At 41.1% G+C, this 22,555-nt stretch overlaps 4 protein-coding genes and 1 non-coding gene across 6 annotated transcripts; 3 read left to right on the forward strand and 2 right to left on the reverse strand.

Moving 5' to 3' along the window:
* Nucleotides 1–436: 436 nt before the first annotated feature.
* On the reverse strand, nucleotides 437–2,702 carry LOC104432752. Of its 2 annotated transcripts, XR_723389.3 has the most exons (3): nucleotides 2,490–2,691; nucleotides 2,330–2,372; nucleotides 437–691 (listed from the first exon to the last, which is right to left on the reverse strand). XR_723389.3 is itself a non-coding variant. In XM_010045275.3 (2 exons), the coding sequence occupies exons 1-2, from the start codon at nucleotides 2,608–2,610 to the stop codon at nucleotides 2,326–2,328; spliced, it is 168 nt and encodes a 55-aa protein (XP_010043577.2). In that variant the 5' UTR covers nucleotides 2,611–2,702. The 2 variants fall into 2 exon arrangements, 1 of the variants encoding a protein (XP_010043577.2); XM_010045275.3 differs by lacking the exon at nucleotides 437–691 and having other exon boundaries at nucleotides 2,326–2,372; nucleotides 2,490–2,702.
* Nucleotides 2,703–5,494: 2,792 nt separating this feature from the next.
* On the forward strand, nucleotides 5,495–9,090 carry LOC104432753 (ACT domain-containing protein ACR9). Its single transcript, XM_010045276.3, is given in 7 exon segments — nucleotides 5,495–5,849; nucleotides 6,401–6,555; nucleotides 6,558–6,618; nucleotides 6,703–6,808; nucleotides 7,071–7,422; nucleotides 8,125–8,409; nucleotides 8,681–9,090. Coding segments are annotated over 7 exon segments (1,260 nt in total). The 5' UTR covers nucleotides 5,495–5,695; the 3' UTR covers nucleotides 8,828–9,090.
* A 1,695-nt stretch (nucleotides 9,091–10,785) lies between these two features.
* Nucleotides 10,786–15,968, forward strand: LOC104432754. The gene is made up of 11 exons (XM_010045277.3): nucleotides 10,786–11,274; nucleotides 11,615–11,699; nucleotides 12,232–12,428; nucleotides 13,337–13,419; nucleotides 13,968–14,013; nucleotides 14,137–14,193; nucleotides 14,333–14,387; nucleotides 14,487–14,587; nucleotides 14,685–14,748; nucleotides 14,821–14,954; nucleotides 15,338–15,968. The coding sequence occupies exons 1-11, from the start codon at nucleotides 11,194–11,196 to the stop codon at nucleotides 15,509–15,511; spliced, it is 1,077 nt and encodes a 358-aa protein (XP_010043579.2). The 5' UTR covers nucleotides 10,786–11,193; the 3' UTR covers nucleotides 15,512–15,968.
* A 2,451-nt stretch (nucleotides 15,969–18,419) lies between these two features.
* Nucleotides 18,420–21,505, reverse strand: LOC104432755 (THO complex subunit 4A). Its single transcript, XM_010045278.3, has 5 exons — nucleotides 21,178–21,505; nucleotides 20,847–20,993; nucleotides 20,013–20,081; nucleotides 19,736–19,920; nucleotides 18,420–18,898 (listed from the first exon to the last, which is right to left on the reverse strand). Exons 1-5 carry the CDS (start codon nucleotides 21,361–21,363, stop codon nucleotides 18,727–18,729), a joined length of 759 nt encoding a protein of 252 aa, XP_010043580.2. The 5' UTR covers nucleotides 21,364–21,505; the 3' UTR covers nucleotides 18,420–18,726.
* Nucleotides 21,506–21,584: 79 nt separating this feature from the next.
* TRNAV-AAC lies at nucleotides 21,585–21,658 on the forward strand. The gene has a single exon. It is a non-coding gene; the product is annotated as a tRNA-Val (tRNA).
* The last annotated feature ends 897 nt before the right edge of the window (nucleotides 21,659–22,555 follow it).

Below are 22,555 nucleotides of genomic sequence, written 5' to 3' on the forward strand. Positions count from 1 at the left end.
TATGGCCTACGTCTAAACAAAATCCTGATTCCTACTCTCCTTATCATTTTCACCATTACGTCCCCACTTCCGGGGGGATCTAATAGTCCATGAAAAACAACACGAAGAGATGACCCATGGAATCACCTTCAATAACAACCTCCGTTCACAAAAATACTTCCATATCACAGGAATCGATTAATATTTTGCTGCAAAGGCCTTGTAAATCATTCTTCTGCTTATTGCGCGAGTACTCTTAAACATTCCTAACCCTGGCAAGAATTGTTTATACCAAATTAACTTAAAGATCTTTCAATACTAAGTACTTGTTCCTTCTCCCCAGTTTTCCCATCACTAAAATTGGCAACTAGAAGGGAAATTGGTCTGTATTGACGAATTAAATAATCTAATTTCCTGTTTCAAAGCCCTAGAACCCTTGTAAGAATTCAAAGCGGTCTAGGCTCAACCAAATCCTCCACGTTTTTGTAACACAAAAGAGCTCCCAAAACAGGGTTTATTCAATGAAAATGGATGCTCGATTGCTTCATATCAAAAGTATATGAAATCCACAGAATCCAAAAGAAGCAAAAACGCAGAGAATCCCAAACATCTTTCTCCTGTTATTTTGTCAATTTGAACAAAGGAAGCAAATCTCTCCTCCCATAATGCTCAGGTGCACAGGGGGCAACGCGATTACCATCCAAGAATTCACCTACAAAGCATAAGCAGCATCCACATTACTCTCAAAGGAACAAGGATGTGGGGATTTGGTCAACAACATAGATGCAAAATTTACAAACTATAATTATAAGAAAACAACAGGAAGATGAGTAATATGCAGTTGCCACATCAATCTTCTATTTCCATGTCGTTTTCCAGGCTGCACAAACTTAATATTATCATGCAAGACAAACAAAACAGTAAAGACACAACTATACGACCATGACACGTATTTCATGACAAAACCAGCAGTGATTCAGGTCATGAACAGCAATAGAACCATGTCACTAGCAGTCCCAGTTGCAAATAGCTCTCTCAGATATAGAGCTGAAAACAGAATCAATGCCATATCTATTTAGAAGAATTTCACAGCTTTAGCATCCACTATGGCCAACCAATCAGCAATATTGAAAATGAGCAACAACCTTACTCCCTTAATCAAAGCTTATGGAAATAAAACAAGTTGACCTCTTGCATGCATCACGATCTAGGAATGGCACTCACTAAATCTTACTTAAAGATCAAAAGTGGTGGTGTCATCCCCAATCCTAACAAGGTCATAGGAAGTCTTGGGTTTATATCATACATAAACTACCGACCCATTTCGGAAATCAATTATTCTTGATGGGCTTCCTAAAATTGATGAAGTCCCCATAAAGAAATCAGCCTGTAAGATATTTATATTTCATAACTTGTCGTGAATCTTCACTGTTCTCACTTGATTAATTCTCTATATTCAGGTCATGTAAACTCGATTTTCATATATTTTGTCAAGTTAGTTGTAGATGTTCTCGTGATAATGCATCATCTCCATATAGGTATGTATTTTAGAAATACAATCATCATATCATACTGAAAGTAAGCAGGTTAATGTCATCCCCTACCCCGACACATCTGATAATCAGCTGTCAGCAAGGGTAGTGATGACGAGGAAGGAGCAACAGTGGAAAATGGACAAGGATGCAACTCAATACTTGCCCAATTCAAATATTTAGTGAGACCCCGCTAAAATTGTACAAGAGAAAGACACAACATAAGTGCCTCAAGCAAACAACATGCAAAGATCACTCATAAAGATGGCAAGATGGATGCCAAACACCTTAAACACAGTTGCTTGCTAGCAATAGGAAGACAAATTAGACCCTTTTTTCATACATCGAGCTAATACAAGTCCAACTACAGCTTTTCGCCTCATCTCAAGATCAATCAGCAAGTTCCATAATGAGAATCTCACGTCTTAATGCTCAAATCAATTGACAACAGCGGACATCCACTGTATTGACTTTAGCTTTAATCCTTTTTTCTTTCTTTTCCCCCTTTTCTTTGCCCAAACGATGTCATAACATTACTCGATAATGGTAAACGCACGAACATCGACACACCAAGCATTTCGATACAATTCATATCTCACAGATCACAAGAACCTCTTCGTTCGCATCTCAGGTTTATTCAAGAAGCAATGCCGATGCCAAAAATCAAGGCATGCCATACATTATACAGCGGACACCAGAGACGCAGTAATTAAGCACGCTTTAACTAAGATTACATCCCAATGGGCTCGAGAGAAAAAAAAAAAAAAAAAAACCAAAATCCAGAAATCGCGATTAGGGTTATCGCGATCGACCGTTACCTCTTGTGCTGCTGAACGAAAGGTGACTTCTTGGCGTCTTCCTCTGCGAAAAAGACACAAATCGCGGGATTGATGAGGGCAGCGGCGAAGGATTGAAACGAGAGAATCGGAGGAGATCGGAAGAAGAAGAAGAAGAAGAAGAAGAAGGAAAAAGGGTTACCAGAGAGGCCGAGAGAGAACTTGGTGATGATGGCGCCGGTCACGGCGAAGCCGACGAGGAACGGCCACGTCCTGCTGAATTCCCTCTTGAAGAAGATCGGCCATGGATCGAACTTCCTCATCTCTCTCTCTCTCCTCTACTCGATTTGCTCTCTCTCTCTCTCTCTCTCTCTCTCTCTGCAGCTTTTTGCCCTTTGCTCAGTGATGGATTCTATGCTCGATGGAAGTGAATACCCCTACTCTGCGGCCCCTTGTAGCCGTTGGATTTACTTGGCTGTTGGCCGTTGGATCGAGGAGAATGGGTTCGGTTGAAATGGGCCCATGGGGCCTCGGTAAGAGGCCGAGCCCGTCTTGTTGATCCGCATGGCTCGCTCACGGCCTCGTTCTGGGGGTTCGTCAGCGTTACTCCGACTTTTATCTGTTATTTTACTTAAATCTTTCTTTAAAGAAGCTTCTAGGCTGCGCATGATAAAATTTATGTTTCTTGATTTTTCAGTTTCTCTGTTCCCCGGAATAGGTTTGGAACAGAAATCCGTTTGGTAACGCAATTTGATTTCTCTATTTTAAAGCAGATTTCTATTCCGAAATAGATTTAAAAAAGAAATCGGAAGCTAAAATTTTAGCTTCTTAGTTTTGAAATAGAAATTGAGTTTCTGGGCAGAAATCAATTTCAATTCCAGAAATTTTATCATGCGCACCCCTAGAGATAGAAATAAGAATTTTTCCCTTTGAGAATGACAAATTTTGGAGGGAATTTAGTAAAATCGGTAAGACTATAGTTGAAACGGTCCCGCCCGTTCCTATATACCGGTAGGTTTAGATACTATAGTATCTAGGGCCATTTACATGTTTGATTAACTCTCACTAGATGTGTTAGTCATTCAGGGTCTGTTTGTTTGTATTCTTTCTTTGTTGTCGTGAACACGATTTCTGTTCTTTTATTTCGGGGAATAAAAAAAGAATAAAAATGCATTTATTTACGTTTTTGTTTCTAAGACTTGTTTTTATTTCAGGAAACAAATGGAATAGAAACAAAAACAATAAAAACTTGTTTTTTTTTCCTTATTTCTTGTTCTCAGGAACACTTTCGAGAAATAATTTTTATTTCTCCTATTTTTTCCTTCCTTTTCTTTTCTTCTTCTTTTTTCTTCAGTCGGTCGCCGGCCTCGACCATGGCCAACAACCGGCCAAAAGGAAGAAAAAAAAAGGAAAAAAAATATTTAAAAAATTAAAAGAAACAAAAAAAATTATACAAGTTTATCAAACGTGTTTATGTTTTTTTTTTTCTATTTCGGGAATATAAATTTTGTACAATTACTAGACGCGTTTTTTTTTTTTTTTTTTTTTTTGTTTTTGTTTTTTTTGTTAGTCATATTCTATTAGGTTCACTCACTTTTGCCTCTATCTCGTGCGGGCGTGGAAGTCAAAACCCACTCAAACTTACGCGTCACCCCATCTCCTCCCGAGAATGTGAGGATTTGAACCCTCACCTCCCCTTCCATGTGTTGGAAGAGTGGAGCTGGAGCGAATTTGAGTGGTTATTATCGGAGTATTTGTTTAGAAAATAATTGTTGAACAGAAACATTACTAAACGCAATCTTTTTATCCAAAAAAACGTTATTATACGCAATCTTAGCGTGTGATTCTGTATCAAGCAATTATTATTGATAAGGTGCTTTAAGAAATAAATGATTTGACATAATGATCGGGAGTTGTCGGCTGCAATAGGATGATGTTTGATTAGCTTTTGTTAGCTATTGGCTAAAGGGCTCCAGATACTTCTTTTCGTTGATGATTAAGAATAGACGAGCTTCCAAACATTTTTGACGGACAGAATTCTCGCAACTCTAGTGGGAACAATACAAAGAAAATAAATTAAAAAAGAGAGGAGGATCTTTTGTCCCAAGCAGCCATGATTACGAAGTGTACCGTCTGTACTGTGTCTTGATTGAGAATACATTTTGATACATCCTTCGGGCTCGCCCAAGGGCTGTTCCTGTGCTTCTAGTGCTGATGGTAGATTCTTGTCCTGCTCCATGGCCGTACTCGTTTTTGGCCTAATTGTCTTGTTAAGGCCGAACCCACCTCTTCAGCTGTGTCAACACAGCATCGGCGAGACGGTCAGATCACCTGGAAACTACAGGCTTTTCCGGGCGAAGCAGCGTTCAGTTTCTCTCTCGCTCGCTCGCTCGCTCGCTCGTTCTGTAAGGAGTGCTTCAGTTCGAGTGGTCCTGCTCTTCACGTCTAGACATCAAGTTCCGCCAAAATGACCTGCTCTTCGTTCATCCACTTGGCCGTGAAAGAGCACCACCACCATTCGTTTTCGGCACACGTTGTGAAGCTGGAAAAGGGAAAAATATAATGCGAATTTGGTTTCTGCTCAACTAACATGTTTCGAGATTTTGCTCAAATTATATTCGAATTTTTGTTATTTGCAAGGTTGCTTTGGGGGCGATCTTGAAAATACGCACCTGATACTTTCGACCCGTTACCGAGTGTTTCAGGGCGAGGGAGATCGTCCCATCCGGCGAGATTTGCATTTCGGTGCTGAAAGACAATGCCCATAAAAATTCTATCATTCTTTTCTCGACCTCCAAGAGAATATAATTGGAAGATCCTTGATCCTGTGGCCAAGAAACTGTGCGCACGTAGCAGAAGCAACTATTTTGCCGGCAGCCCGACCGAACGACGTACTTACAGAAAAAAGACAAGCTTTCGAAAGCCGGCCCCACGGACGCCACGTGTAAAGATCTCCGCCCTCCGATCGCCCGACCTGGGGTTTTACTGACAGTTCCCCACCGGCAAGCATTAGCTGCACCCGAATACACACGACCCTAACATTACTTATCGTCCGATGAAGCAGGCCTCAGGTGGGATCTACATAATCTAGCGGTGTACATAAGCCGGGCTCACGTGATCCGGATGCACCCGATACTCACTCCCCCTCCTTCCCGGGCACCGAACCGCCACCATCGGATCCAACAAATGCCTTGTTCTGTCGCCTCCTCCGACCACAACTTCTTTTTATCCTGTCCGTCTTCTCTGTCCGTCTTCTCTGCCTCTCTCTCTCTCGATTTCTGTAGAAAGCTGCAGAGATTTCTCTCCCGGCGCTACATCGCGGGAACACTCGCCGGAGACTCCGAGCTTCATGCGAGCGCCGCTCGGCGGCGAGAGCAGATTCCGACCGGCGATCGGCGGTCCGCGGCGATGGGGGTCCCGAGCCACGACGCCGTGCTAATCCAGAAGCCGAAGAAGCCTGGGGAGCCCCACGTCATTACTGTGAATTGCCCCGACAAGACCGGCCTCGGATGCGATATCTGCAGGACCATTCTCGACTTCGGCCTTTGCATCACCAAAGGAGGTATACGAACTCGCAATATATGATTTTTCACTCCCGTTGGTTATTTTTGCCTTCAGTCATGAGAATTGCTTGCTGAATTGCTTGGTTTTACGTCTGCTGAGATTCTTTTTGCTGCCATCGTTAATCCTTTCGAGGTGGCTGCCGCTCGCGTCTGCTGTTGTCTTTACATTTTAGTTCAGAGAAAAATTTAGCAGGAGTTTCCTCAGAATCTGGGTAATGTGTAGCTAGCGATTTTGTCCTTGTTCTGTCATTCTTTGGTAGCAGTAAGATATGAGAAGGGGCTTTAACTCAGATGCTTGAGGCATTTAGAAATTCAGTCATAGAAGTAGTGTGTTTTTTCCTTTATTGGTCAGAACGGAAGTAGTGTGTTTAATGCTTCAAACTTATGATTTCTCAGTAGAAAAGTAAGGTCAATCCTGCTGTTTAGCTCCTCTGTGGTTTGCCAATTTGGTGGTGGGTGATGGGGCTTTATTTTCGTCGCATATGATGCACCTTTTATTTTCATGAGCAAAGTGGATTTACTAATGTGGGAGAGCTATTTCTGCATGCAGATATTTCGACTGATGGAATCTGGTGCTACATTGTATTATGGGTGCTTCCACATACCAGCACGCTCATTGTGAAATGGTCGAATTTGAAAGACCGTCTTATGTCCGCATGCCCGTCATCCTCAGTGCAATTTTACCTGACCATCAGCCAGCACATTCTACATCATCTCCAGTGTATCTATTGAAGTTTCTCTCTCTTGATCGCAAGGGTTTGTTACATGGTAATCTCAGATACTATGTAATATAAGATTGCTGTTTGATTTATCTTTTAAAACTGTATCCGAATCAATTTGAGTTTGTTTCAGATGTTACTCGAGTTCTCTGTGAGCTTGAACTCACAATTCAAAGGGTGAAAGTGATGACAACCCCAGATGAGAGAGTCCTGGACCTCTTCTTTATCACTGATAACATGTAAGAATATGACTAAATTATATTTGAGTATTTAATGTAGTAAGTTGTGCAGATTTTCCACGCATCTAGATATACAGCTTGTTAATACAGGATGGTCATTACTTGCAGAGGCTTTCTTTTTAATTTTTTTAATGCAACCATATGTGCTCCCTTTCGATGACTTTCTGTGTTTTTGTGAGGACATTAAAAGATTATCCAGCAATGACAACAAATGGCAAGATCAGTTGACTGTAGTAGGTTCTTTTTTTTTTTTTTTTTGCAGGGACCTTCTACACACAAAAAAACGGCAAGATCAGACATGTGAACAATTGTATGCAGTTTTAGGTGAATCGTGTATCAGCTGTGAACTCCAGTTGGCGGGCCCTGAGTATGGGGGCCATCAGGCTATTTTAACACTCTCTCCTGCAGTCGCTGAAGAACTTTTTAGATGTGAACCACTTAAGGATGAGACTTATTCACGAGCCCTTACTCCAGACTTGACAAAATTGAAGAAGACCACTATCAGTGCAGACAATACTCTGAGCCCAGCTCATACACTGCTCCAGATCCACTCTGTCGATCACAAGGGACTGCTGTATGACATTATGAGAACCTTGAAAGATTGCAGCATTCAGGTACATTTTTGATAATTTGTCTATGCTGTTGCCCTTAATGTTGTTTCTGGCACGTTTTTGTGATGCAGCCTGAACTTCTGCTTGTCAAACTACCTAGGTTGTGTACTAGAAATTCTAGGAAGATGTATGATCCCCCTAGCTTATCCATTCATCCTTTCTGAAAGGAAAAAAGAGAGAAAGAAAAAACACTTCATCGAGTATTTGAGTTGGTTATGTCTGGGCTAAAGTCTATAGAGTTCTAGTTAATGAATGGACTGGAGCACTGTTAAGTGTTAAATATAGTAATGAGGAAATGTTTCAATTTTCAATGTATTGATTGCATATAACATGAGAGATGCCATTTGGCAAAATCCATTTGTTATTCCAATTTCTTTGGAGCAAGAGAAGTGAGCCTATCTGGATCAGTAGTTCTTTCGGTGCTTTGTTTCTGCCAATAGATTGTCCAGAATCCTTATCAAGTGCATGAAACATTCATGCTTAAAGATGTCACATTGCACAAAGTTCTGGTCAGAATGTCTACGCACAATTGCCTGTATGTTCTTTTATGTCATATTACCACTGGGTTAAGGCCTCTGATGCCTGAAAGTTGCAGCTTCATAATTTACATTGGTCAATTGTTTTAAGTCCATGGTAAAATGTCATTGGTTGACTCTTTTCTATTAGTAATGACTTAATGCTGTAATAATTACTTCCCTGATACAGATAGCCTATGGTCGATTCTCGCCAAATGTCAATGGGCATCGTGATCTAGACCTTTTTATCCAGCAAACAGGTGGGAAAAAGATTGTTGATCCTGAAAAGCAGAGTGCACTTATTTCTAGGTTGAAATTGGAGATGCTCCATCCACTACGAGTTATCATTTCCAGCCGTGGGCCGGACACCGAGTTACTAGTAGCTAATCCTGTTGAGTTATCTGGCAAGGGAAGACCACGAGTTTTCTATGATGTTACCCTGGCACTAAAAATGTTGGGCATCTGTATTTTCTCGGTAAGCATGACTGCAATGCAATATCTCTGGTAATTGTTTATGAAATAAAGTTTATCTCTGGTAAAAGACAAATACTATACTTCGTCAAGGAGGACAAATATACAAATACCTGGTGAATAAATACAAGCAAGTGTATCTGGACAATTTAAGTACAAGGTTTGTTCTTGTGATGGATGATCACCAGCTTACATTCATCCTATTTCAGTTCTCGTATTGTAAAACCACTTTTCTAGATTGTTCAGATTGTAGAGCTGACAATTTGCTTTGTCAGGCTGAAATTGGCAGGCATTTTGCATCAGATCGAGAGTGGGAAGTATACAAATTTCTCCTGGAAGCTAGTGGTGAATTCCAGTTCACAAATGCAATGGCTAAAAATCAGATTGTGGATAGAGTTAGAAGAACATTGATGGGCTGGTGATTATATTATTGACCTCTGTGCCTCCGCATCTGGACCCTCAGTCTTTCCATGTGGTCTGTCACCCCCATTTTCCTTCTAGCATAGAGTATGTATAACTTGTTTACACAGTGCATTTCTTTATGGTACAGGCTTGTATTATTGCTTTGTCCTTCTCTGTCTGCCAATTCTCATATGCCAAGCATCACTTCATTGTAGAGAAGATGCCAGTAGTGGGCATGTTGGCTCGTTTCTTGACTTTTGATAAAGTAGCTCGATTGCCTTTTTGTTGGCTTCTGGTGTCTAGTCATTGGATACGTCCGAGGCTAGCCGTAGCGTACTTGTCTAGTAAAGCGATGAAGTGCACGACCTAAATTGCAATTTCCGGAACCAACTGGATAGAGAAACAAGAAAAAAAAAAAATCACAGACAGAGGCGTCGGCAACAGGTTAAACCTGATTGCATTCCTCAGAACAGGTAAGGTGGACAGAAACCAATTTGCAGTTGGGTCTCCTGTAGCTGACCGGTTAACCCTATCTAACTTAACTTCAGGATGGCCCGGAAATAGATGATGCTCTTTTGACTGGTAGCTTCTTTTATGCCGCTTTTCTCAGATGTTTTACTACATATTCTTTGATAAAGCAGATCTATGTGAATGGTTATAGTCATTTTGCTTCAAAGTGCATTGACTGCACTTTCTTCTTTATACATGCAATCAGATGATAAAAATACAGCTTCTTTTCAGGCACTTGTGTACGTAGTTAGCACATGACGGTTGTGGACAATCTGCTCAATGAAGTGATTTCTTTCTGCATCTGCCTGCGTGTGTCGGATGTGCATCTGGCTAGTGCTGATCACTCTCTTGATGGGTAAAGCATAGGGAGATTGGTTTTGCAGTGAGCAGCGCTCTTTTGCGACGCATCTGGTCGTGTCAACACGTTCACGTCTTCTGTGAGTAGCAAAGTCGAATGCACAAATTATGTGGTGAATCTTATAGATCGTATTCGAACTTTCGGTGAAGGAGGAGGCATATATGCATGTCTGCAGGAAGAGAGAGAGAGAGAGAGAGAGAGAGCATTGGCGTTAGTTCCTATATGCGAAGAAGAACGGGCATTTTCGCTTGAAACATTATGGAAGGCTTTCGCATAAGAACGATTGCATTTCGAGTTTTGCTTGATGCCTTTTGTCCTCTTGAATTGAGAGGCATCGCTGAAGTTTATGAGTTCCTATAACACCTGAGAGGCTTTCTCATTTTGTTTACTAGTTTTGGCGATCTAAAATAGAGCGTGACATGACGAATGTAGAACCAAAAAATAAAAAAGGAAAAAATCACAAAAAATTTTAAATTTTATCCAAAGTGATAAATTTATCTTTTTTTTTTTTTTTTTGGGTGATATGAAAACTTTTGAAGTTTGCTAATCGTGACATAAAAACCTTAAATTTTTTTAATGACACAAAAACCTTAAATTTTCATTTGTGTGATATATTTATCTTAAATTAGAGGAGCATTTTAGTGTTTTTACTTTTTTTTCTTCTTTTTCTTTTTTCCTTTGCATGGCCGGCGAAGGGAAGAGAAAAGAAGAAGAAAAAAAAAACAGAAAGAATAAGATGTCCTTAACAGAGTAAATGTGTTATAGTTTGCAAAGTATAGAATTTTTCGTGTCATAAAAAAGTTTAGGATAAATTTGTTACTTTGGATAAAGTTTAGGGTTTTTAGTGGTATTTTCCCAAATAAAAATGAAAATTCAAGGGAAGGCGTTCTACGCAATATTCTTTGATCGAGACGTTCTACACAATATTCGAATGATCACAAATAATATGGAAACGTTTTTAATTTTTTAATTTTTATCACATGATGTGAAGTAATTTTATTTTCGGGGTTGCTGGTTACGCGTGAACATCATGTGATTAAACAAATCAAAATCATTCGGGCGTCCTTGTCTCCGATCCAATCCGATCCAATCCAAGAACGAATAACACGTGGAAAGTGTCAGCAACACGCGTTCCACACCTCCCTTCCACGCCATCGACCCAAATTCTTATTTCTCTCCCTCGCCCCTCCGCGACCGCCACCGTCCCCTCCTCCTCCCCCGTCGCCTTCCCCCGCACGCCGTTTCCGACCTCTCCTCCGTTACTCAGCGTCCGATCGCGCCGGCGAGCTTGCGCCGCCTCCCTCCGGAGCCGAAGATCGTCGGTACGCTCGCCGTGATCCCCCAAAATCCTCGCCGTCGCCGTCGCCGTCGCCGTCGCAGGGACGGCGAGGAACTGGAGCTGCTGCGGGCTCGGTTTCCCTCTTCATCGAGTGGAGAGCGCGCCTAGGATTGCGGATTCGGAGCCTCGCGTCGCGACTCCATTGCTATGAAATTGGAGGTGTCGCCGTCGGAGGGAAAATGCCGGAAGCTTCCTCGACGCCACGGAGCTCTGCTTACCTCAGCGCCCTGTCTCTAGAGATCGAGAAGAAGCTCCAGCGGGTTCGTTCTTCCTTCGATTTGGCCTCTTCGAAGTAGTCCGATCACTTAATTTTGCGCCGTGATTCTGCATCTGAGATTCGCCTAGATAGTTGGATTTTGTGTTCGTTGGATTAGCTTTCCTTTTCGGTAGCACCGATGCTGTACGATGACGATTTCGCTGGGAGTCTGAGAACTTGCTTAATATGGCGATGTATCGGTTGATCTGACATCTAAGCTGTGGTTTAACTGTGGAGTCTGCAAGTACTATGTTTTGCTTTGAGTTGCTAATTCCAGGTTTAGATTGTTGTTTCGGTGTTTAGGCTTTTGCCTTGGAGATTCATGCGTTTACATTCCTCTCCAGGCTCTAGCTTCTGCGTCACAGAGGCGCAACTTGTTGCAAGAGCTGTTTGCCGATATAGCATTGGAGGTTGACGATAAAGCAAAAGGTGAGCTGCACTGAATTTGAGTCTGGTTTCATGTTCAACGTAAACATCAGAGCAAAGGTCAAAAATTAGAACCTATAACTATCATCGTCACTATTCAGTGATAATCATAGGTTATGGCGTCTTCTACATTGGTTTAATTTGCCAAAACCTGTCTGACGATTTTGCTAATGCCTAACTTGACAATCTTGGGGTTGCATAGTACAATACAATCCTAATATGGCAGTGTAAGGATCACAATAAATGATGATATCATCAGAAATACAGTGTGACCAGTGACGAGTTTGCCTCAGGAAAAATCAGTGATTATGAATTCATGTGGCATGAATTTATCATGACTTTGTTTCTGGGAGCAGTCTGTTAGAACTTAGAACACACAATGCATGTAACCCGACATTGATAGGTTATCTACTCCTAACTAAGCATTATGTGAAAGCGGATCAATACATGTTTCAGCAGCTCAAGATCTTACATTCCTGTTTCTGGCATACAAATGTCCTAGCTTCTCATTTTCCTTAATTGATATTGAAAACAGATATAATTCTCAGCAGGGAAGAAGATTTGATATTGCCTGCTGCTGATGGCGTTTATGATCAATTATGCTACTTTGACATCCTTGCTGATTACTACGTTTGCTCGCCGGAGAGTGGAAAACCAATTCTTGATTTGATTGTGCAGCTCTGGAGTCAGTCATTTGCATCTCATATTTTCTCCCTTTTGTTCCACAAATGGGTAAAAGATCTTGTCCTCTGCTCTTCTACTATCTCCATGAAGTCTTATGACATTGTAATCATAATGCTTTTGATTGGATAGGACAGCAAGTTGAATAGATTAAATATTTGAAGAAATAATGATGCTTGTGTTTTCTGGACTCATCTTCCCTTTGGTGAAACTTAAATTCATCAATCCTATATATTACTACTGGTACCTGCTCTCGGTTTTCAATGCATAAGTAATCATACTGTCCTGCTTCCTTCAAAGCATATTTCTCACAAACCAGTTCTCTCCAATGAGAGTTTTGATGAAGCATCTGGCATGCTTTGAGTTCCTGCCTTGCTTTTATTGTGCTAATATATATCTTTTTTGAAACTGTGCTCAGTGGGAAAATGGTTTAGTATTTGCATGTTTTATTACTGGCAAAAAAATTTTTGATGGGTTTGCAGCATTAGTCAGCCTTTCTTTTATTGTTAAACCTTGAATATAATGAGATTGCGTGGGAATAGGGGATGTACATCTTAGAGGTGGTAGGGGACTTGAAGAAAAATAGGTGGTGTTTGACAGCATTCATTTACATCAATTCTCTTCATTGACAAGGGGATCTTAAGAAATCTATGCCACCCTTTAAATTTTTACAGTGTCATGGTTATTTATTTTCAGCTTTTCTGCTACTCACTCAGAGGCTCAGATGCTTTTCCGGTTCCTGATAAAAGCTAGGCTAAAAGAGGATGCCATTTTGAGAATAAACCAGGCTAAGTAGTTCATAGGAACGCATTCTGTATGTGTTTTTAAATTAGTTCTTGAAGCAGCGTCAATGAGCTTTTCTAAGAACTGTTCTTGATTCTATGACATGTCTTGAATTATCTTATGCCTAATCTTGTTGAATATCTTTTTGAAGTGTAATTTTACCTTCATTTATGAAGCTTTTTGAAGCTGAAGTTGAGAATCCAGAGGTGCTACTGCGTTACTCATCAGCTCTTGTTGAAGGTGCTACAAATGTTTTCTGGTATGAAATATAGTAATTACTTGCCAGTTGGTATTGAGTGGTTATTGGATTTGCTGTTCTACATAGGAAGGGTGCCACCGTGTTGTAATCATAGAATGAATTGATGAATCAGAATGACAGAAAACAACGTGAAAATTGTTGAATTTCTTGCAAGTTTTTAGTTTGTGTGGTTTATAACCTTAGTTGTTTGTTTTTCATGGTTAGCCAAAAACAAAAAAAAAAATCATTAAGACTATTTGTTCAGCTTTGAATTTCTACATCCTTTGATGATTTCTTCCAATGTTTGTAATGGTCTGTCTTTCAAGATTTGCCATTTTATCTGTGAATCAGTGCCTAGTGGGAGATTTACATTTGGATATTGAAGCTCAGATTAGACCTGTGCCCATGAGAGAGAAAGATAGTTGCAACGACACGATAGCAAGTCTTAAGTTTTCTTAATTTCACTAGTGATAATATCTGTAAATGTTTGGCTGTGGGTGGTAGGATACCTACTAGTTAGATTAAGAAAACAAGGCTTTGTCTTGCTGATGGATTTGGCCTTTCCACAGGATTGATATCCAGACAAATACCAGGCGGTTTCAGACCCTCTTTTGTGTAAGAATCAATTCCCTCAGTAATTTGTCTCATTCAATCAGCATAATCCATTTAAGTTCAGTTTAAAGCCGGTGTTTAGATTGGCAATGATTTGATGGTCGTCCATGTTGGTTGGATGTGCAGTATCTACTTGAAGAAGTTGTATTGGAGCCAACACGGCTAAATAGAATTGCTGTGCAGGTGAGTAACCATTGCACGAATAATTCGTATGTTATTAGACAATACTTCGCAGTGATACTAAAGAAATGTCCTCATGATAGGTTTCGTTTACTCCACTAAGGCTTGATTTTAATACGGAAGCCTCTTCATGTCATTTCAGGCCCAGCGCGATCTGTATCTGTTACTTTCAAGATTCATGTTCTTCTACAACTCAGGTAGGTTTGCTTTTTAGTGAATCTGATTCTTGCAATTATGATGCAGTAGCTTATATACTGTTAATTTGTGTAGTTATTCTCCATATGTTGTCCATGCAGCTGATAAACTCAAAAGCTTCTTGAAGCATTGCCCTGCTTTTCCAAATGCTTTCCTGGTTGGTGGTCCGGCAGATGTATTTGTCATTGAACTTGCAGACCAGGTAAAACTTGGCATTGTAACCTAAGAGGGAAATTTTGAAGCCTGTATTGCCTTTAATGCTTTTCCATAGTATTGAAACTTTTTTTTATTTTGAGCAGCTTCAGAAATTGAAGGTGGAGCCTGTCCTTATCCATTATCTATCGCAACTCAAGTATCTTCAGGGTAATCACTACTAAACCTGTGTACTGGTTATCTTTGGTTGGATACTGATGTCATATAATTTAATTTATGCAGGCATGGAATTGCGAATGGCTACTATTACAAGGTTAAAAGCTTGTTTGTATAGCTTCACCTCTCCTGGAGGTCCAATGTATCCCACAAGAGCTGTTCGCCATGCCGCTTGGGATGCGCTAGATCTGCTTTTTCCAGTAAGCATTTTAGTTTATCCAATTAAAAGCTCATGTCACAGTATTAGTTTCGCCAAACCATGTACTTTTTCATATAGTTACATTCCTCTGGGACTCGTAAAAGCAAACAGTGAAAACTTCAGCTAATTTCAAATACCCAGAATAGCAATTGATTTTGTTCTCAAAATTCTCTCTCACTTTGTGCTTTAAAAGAATGCAGTACACGATCAATCTTCAGAAGGCTTCGTCATTTTAAAGTTTTTTGTGGAGTTTAGGTTAACAAATTGACAATGTATTAGATCACATATAGAAATGCATGTGCACACGGAAAACAGAACGTCAGGTTGTTTCTCTCAGTTATATTATAGATGTGTTCTAAGATTTGCTCCTATATCGTTTCACAGGTGGGCCGCTACCCTCGACTTCTCATAAGTCTATTTTTCCGGTTGCTATACCCATGGTATTGGCCTTCTTCATGTTGGCACTTTCTAGTCTCGTGCATTAAGGCACTTCTGTATGCTCTCGTGGGGTTTGTATATTCTAGCTGGGAAAGGATGAAGAGGCCAAAAATGGCTTAAGTTGTGCATTAGGCTTATATGAAAAGGTGGAAGGGATCTTCTCTAGATCATAGTGTTGTGCATTTTGCTGACCTTTTCCATTTGTAACCTCTCCATCCGAATGAGTTGTGAGTGTCCATTATCAGTGTCAAATTCAAAGCTCTGCTCCGTTCATGTAACCGCCCAAATCTGAAGTCATGGTTAGCCCAAGCCATGTCGACTGCGTATATTGTTTCCACAAATGGTGCTTCCATTCGAATGTCTGTCCGCTTCCTGCCCGATGTAGGTGGGAGGCCAAAGAACACAGGAGCTCTTCCTGCTGATGCTCGAAGGCTAGAGGGCCTGATGGCTTTTGCTTCATAAAATATGTGTTGCAACTGGTAGATGGATCAGTTGCGTTTTACCCTTGTCTTTTCGGTTGTAATTTGAAGTGCTGAGATAGAATCGTTTGAATATAGAGCATGTCCTGCACCAAAAAGGTTCCGTTCATCTGTTTGTGCCCTGAGCCAGCCGGAGCAAAAGAGGGACTACGGGCTAATTAAGAAAAGAGGACAGCTGATCGAGGGTTGCGCGCCGTTTGAGCCTGCCTTAGGAGCCCATGGGTATCTGAGCCTGATGTTTCTTAACCGTTCTGAGTTTTAACGCATCAACACAATCGAGTCTAATGTAAAAGATGCTAAAACGCTTTTAAATAGGTCAAGTGGCGTAGCCGCCACAATGATATAAACGTTTGTTTTTTTGGTATGGTCTCTAGGTGTGATGTATCGTAAGAGGTTACAAAACCCTATTCCATCACTCTTGAGTGTATCTATGAGTTTCTGTGTCAACCCTCGAAAGTGAGTAATCAAATTCCCCACCTTACTTTTCTCAAGTGGGTGAGATGACCATTAGAACAACCTCCAGTGATACCTCCCGTGGTTATGATGTTATGATCGTTAAATTTCCTTTAAGGGACAATTTACAATAGTTATTTTCATGTTTCTAATATCTGCTACTGTGAAGCGCACAAAATCTATCGTCTCCAGTCATGCACACCGGATGCTGAGCTTAAATGCTGTGGAGGTCTGGCGGTTACATGGGGCAACTAACAGCTGTACTGATTCTTCCTACAGGCAGCGGCGACAACGCTGCAGAATAGCAAAATAGAGTTAAAGCTGCGACATGTAGGTCTGCCGTGTGCAGCCACGTCAACAGAACATCCAGTCAGTCAGGCGCATTTCTGACGTACGCTAGTGCTTCCGACGTAGCCTTAAAATCCCACGTACTCCCCGTTTCTAATGTCAACGGCATTTTCACTTTTCGTCGTTGTTCTCGCTCATTTAATTGGAGAGACGTCTTATCCAAAAAAAAAAAAAAAAAATTATTGTACGGGAGGGGACACACTTCAGTTTAAAGGAATTGGAGACAAGCAAAGAAAACCCAATGGAAAGTACCACTATGGACACACGATGCCTTCGAATGTGGCAAACACGTAATCGATGCATGCCACAACTCGCCAGACTCATAACCTTACACGACTACCATTCTCTGATATTATGCCATCCAAGCCCTGCCACCTTTTGATCAAGCCTAAGCGATGCACAAGACAATAAGTAAACAACATCAACAGTAGACACTTCTGAACGAAAGCTAGATACCCTGCAGATTCCAAGAGAGTTATATCGAGTCCGTTCTGTTTTCCCCTTCTTTTCACCTCCTACCCAAACAGCAACACTAATCAAACTTCAACTGAAGAGGGGGGGAGGCACATTTACATCATCATACAACGGGGAAATGAGAGGACAAGGGAAAAAACAATGTGCGTGTAAAATTTGTTGGACGTAGATCCTGCTTAGGCATTATTCCCACGGCAAGCTGTCATCAAGATAACTGCAAGAAGACTCGCATGGAAGCTTTGAAACATCCAGCTTCTCAGCATAGTCCGTTGGATCAGGAAAAGGTGCTAGAAACATATCAGCATATTCCCGAATGACATGTCAAAACACCATCAGCGTTAACCAGTCTCGAGGTCTGTTGGAACGACAGGAAATTCCTTGTACCTCAAGATCAATGGGTCAACACTGGAAAATGAACCGATCCACGCACCAGAAAATCCGAGGCCCCTGGTCAAAGTTCAGGCTATAGATGGCCAGGACCTTTCCATGCTGCCATGTTAGTAACTTATCTGCTCATTTCGGATCATACGGAAATTAAGTTTGTCAAGTACTCATGCAGTAAACCACAAGGTTGTGCACTGGAGAACTAACAGGCGACCATTCAACGGAGTCAATGGAGAGAACACATGAACAATCTCCTGCCTCATGAAGGAAAAACCTTTAGCTCCATGCCTTAAATGCCAACACGATACAACCAACTCGCCCTATTTCACCAATTAGATTTGGCAATACTTGGAAGAAGACAGAGAGCAAGCTACCGTAAGCTACAAGTCACTATCCTCAGAGAGAAGTGCAAGCCAGATAACCATGACATAACTTTGACAGCAACAAGTTAAAACCATTTAAGATCCTCAAATCAGTCATCATCAACTTTCAATGAACTACAAAACAAAAAAATTACAATATAAAGCAGTATCCTCAAATCACTAAGCTGCCTGGTGCTAATCGATTATAGTTGATAAAGACAACTAATAATTGACACTTCCAACTTGAAACAAGTACCCACAGATTCAGTATAACTAACAGTCAACCAAATCCTTGAGCCCAATCCTTACTACAGAAAAGATTACCGCAACAAATTTCTCCCAGAAAGGCATATAAGAAAATAAGCAGGACAACATTTCTGGTCCTAAAACTCTAGACACCAAAAGCAAGGGAAAAAACAAAGTCACAGTGAAACCTACCTTTAATGTCCAGCTCTTAATGTGATGCAGTAGAGCTAAGAAAAACAGCCGCTGCAGTTGATTTTCATGCAAGTTTACTAACTCCGCATCTCACAGCAACCTCCTTTCCATATGCTTGGGCAAGAGTGACATACGAATGTTGCATAGGGAGAACGGCATTGGTCACACTAAAGAAGCTGAAGGAACCGAAAGGAATAATTGCAGAGTACATACTGAAGCTGTCCATAAACCCTCATAACTTATGTCTCCAAGTCACAGAATAAAACCCCAAACTCCATAAACTAAGGTTCAAGAATTCACTTTATCCTCCTCTAGACACACTTAATAGGCAAAGTGGTCGCATCATCACAGACATATCACTGAGAACATAAAAGACACCAGATAAGTAGAATGGCACTCAAGTCTCCATTGCTTCCGAATGGTACTTCTCTAAATCGGCGTCAAGATCTTCAGCTGATACTTTCTCGCTGCGACCTCTTCCCCGTCCACGACCCCTTGCAGCAGGCCTACGGCCACTGCCACTGGCACCACCGCGTGGTCGTCCAATAGCACCTCCCCTAGCTTGTCCCCTGATTACATACATTATGAAGACCACTGTATCAGCAAAATGATTGACAAGCAACACTAGACGAAATTCTGACTTGTTACAACTTATAGGCAAAGGCAAGTTCAATAAGCATTAACAAGTGGAAAGGTTGCAAACACAAACAGAATGCTGTAATGTTACAGAGGGATTGCAACAACATGCCACCAGTATAACATGCAATCCATACTTTCTATCATCCATGTAAAAGTGATGTTATCAAGGAAATTGAATCAGCATCACAAAGAAGCATTGCTTACACAAACACATCAGAAGACTTGAAATTAGAAGTACAATGCATTACAAGAGAGGCAAGCCAAATTCCTACCATACCACACTGACCCAAGAGAAAAAGTAACCAAGTAGTCTCTTGCTACCAACATGTTAACAATTTCAGCCTTGGAATTGATAAGAAAGATGGTAAAGCATTGTCCAAAATTTAATCAGAGACCAAAAGAAATCTCTTCTTAAAGAATAGATGGATGCACAAGCATATTGAAGTAACCAAATCTCACTTTCACATATGAAACATTTAAATGAATCAAACAAAAGTTAAATCAATTTTGCTGTTCATTAAAAAAAAAAAAAAAGACGAACAAATCCAACGGAAAATATAACAAGGGTAGAAACAACCAAGAAACCTATTGATGGGCACAAAAGACACAATACATCCAAGTTCAAGGACCCGAGCATATTTGAAAACTTTGCTATCTCTTTAAATCTCATGCAAGCTCCGTAGGATGATATGAAGTACCTGCCCTTGGTTTAGACACCACAGAAAAATTATCTGTTCAGAGGGCAAGTCATAATTTTTAGAACATACCCTCTTGGAAATCCATTCAGGTTTCCGAAAGAACCATTTGAAATGACAGGAGTAGCAGCAGGAGTCGCAATGTTTGTTCCCACAATCTCTATTTTCATCGGCTTTCCATCAAGCTGAACATTGTTGTATCTCTTAACAGCTGCCAAGGCATCAGTACGGCGTGAAAAAACAACTTCAGCCGTTCCCTGAATGAAGAAAAGGCTTTCTTAAAATAAACCAGGAGAAATACATTTTTTTTTATTACAGCAACAGTCAGGCAATAGCTTGACAACAATACCTTGGATCTTCCACTCCTATCGTAATGTACCGCATGACGTTTTAGGTCACCAACCTCGGAGAATAGTTCCTGCATGAGAAAATCCCAACAGAAAAGGAAAATAATTAACATTTACTGCAAAAATTCCCATAATTGCTCACCAAAGAACACATAAATGGACTTAACTGCACTCGAAGTTATGTAATATTTTACAGAACATGACAGAGAAGAGAAACAGATTGCCTCACACAGACTAAAATGCAAATTTCGTAACTGCTAGGCACTGGAAGCTAGACACGGACAAGTAACACCTCAAACTATTAAAAAAATTCCATAGGAGAAAAGCATGTGAGCGAGAAAGAAAAATAAGAATTAGATTGCTAATTTGGGTTGAGTTTCTCTGGCTCTCAGTAAAACACCACAGGTTAAACTGACCAGCTGAAATGAATGCAATAGTCACACAACAGCAAGCCACAACAAGAACATTCTTTCCATGAGAGAAAGAACGACATACACGGACCGACACATCATGTCAACTACATGGATAAGATCATTCTTCTTTAGCAATCAAGCACGCTAACCTTGGTCTAATCAATAAGCACAGGCAATATACTTCAATTAACTAGGGCCAGATGACAAACTACACATCTCTCGTACCAAATCCCAAGCACGAAAGCATCGAAACACTCTGACACGCGACCATAGCAGAAGATCCACACAATTTCAACTAGCAAGCGTCATAATTCTCCCAGATTTGCGACAAGCTCGACAGAGAAACAGCCATAAACGACGAGATAACAAACGGTTTCAGCGTTCAAGTAGCAGAAAAAAAAAACAGAAATCGAAAGCCGTTACCTTGATATCTTCGTTCGAGACGCCATAATCCAGGTTAGATATATACAGCTTCGTTCCAGTCTCTATGGCGGAGGCCCGGCCGGGTTGCCCCTGGAACGCCAGTCCCTGATCCGCGAACATGTCGTGCTGCCACGTCGTCTCCGGCGCCTAAACCCCCAAAAACAACCAAAACAACGCCCTTCAGAATCGTTACGAGGCATCGAGTCGGGGGCTTCGACAGGGATGGGGAACGGAACCGACGACCGAGAGATCCTCGGCAACACAGAAATTTCGCAGAGTTCTAAAACAGTAGGGGAGAGCGGATCCGAGGGGGAGGAAACCGTGAGCTGACCTTCGGGGCGGCGTACGGGTTCGCGCGGGCGGCGGCGCGGTTCGGAGGGCGGCGGGTGGGGCCGGGCCCGGAGGCGGCACCGCCGCCGCCGCGGCCGCGGCCGCCTCCGCTTCTGGGGGCGCCGGATCCGGACTTTTTGTTGCTCTTGATGATGTCATCAAGAGACATGTCGAGGGCGCTGGACATGGTTTCCCGGATTCGGATCGAGATCGAAACCCTAAGGGGGGACGGACAGAGAGAGAGAGAGCGAGCTCGCGGATGCGACGGAGGAGAGAGAAAGAGGAGGAAGTGGCGGATTTTTACTCGGGGAGGAAGGGAGGGTTTCGAGCGACGAGAGGAAGATAATTTTATAGGGGGACCAACTGTAAAGGTTTTAGTAAAATGATATGTCGCTTGCATGCCGGCGAGGTGTCGTGGTGTAGTTGGTTATCACGTCAGTCTAACACACTGAAGGTCTCCGGTTCGAACCCGGGCGACGCCACTTACGTCTCTTTTTTCCTTTGCTGTATTTTTTTTTTCGCTTTTCGAGAAATTAACTCGACCATTGTTCGCTCGCTTTAGCATCTTAATACGGAAAAAATGCTTGCCTTGATTTTTGTGGGACCCACTTGTTAAATTCTTCTTAAGAAATTCTTCTGCTAAATAAGATGCTTACTTATTGCTTAAGGAACTTATCATTTAGTTCATAGATCCCATTTAATTTTTTGACCTAATAAAAGATTGTCTATTCGTTTGTGGAGGGATTGACTACTAGAGTCATTAATTGTGTTTGCTCCAACTAGGGCATTAAATGAATAGGTTGGGTTTGATATATTCACTATCTATATTGACTAACCCATTTTAACTAATAATTAATTCGGTATAGGAAAATTCATACCTACTTATTGAACCCACTTGAAGCTTTTCACATATGTATGTTACTTGAAATAAAAATTTCACATCAAATAAAAAAAAATAGTAAACAAAATAAAGAACATAAAAAACCATAAATTGAATGCTTATAAAAAAACTTAGGGCTGGCAAAATGGGTTCCATATCCATTGTGCGACTCAAACTTGATGAGTCCAATTTCGTACAACTAGCTCATTTTTTTAAAAATGAATTGAGAAAAAAAAGGGTCAAAATGAGTCAAAAGCCCACACCCACATCCATTCAAACAGGTGACTAATGATTTAGCCATCAACATGATAATTTAGAGTCAATTATTAGCTACAGGTCAAAAGATAACCTCAATGCGCACTCGTTCACATTGCCCAGCGAACAACCCTCAGTGCGAGGCGATTCTACACCTCTCAAGTACTGTATTATTATCCCCTAATGAATTTGAGGATAGACATAAGAAATAGTTTATTATTTACTAGTAAAAACTCATTTAAAA

Source organism: Eucalyptus grandis, chromosome 2, assembly GCF_016545825.1.
Source record: "Eucalyptus grandis isolate ANBG69807.140 chromosome 2, ASM1654582v1, whole genome shotgun sequence".
Taxonomy (NCBI): domain Eukaryota; kingdom Viridiplantae; phylum Streptophyta; class Magnoliopsida; order Myrtales; family Myrtaceae; genus Eucalyptus; species Eucalyptus grandis.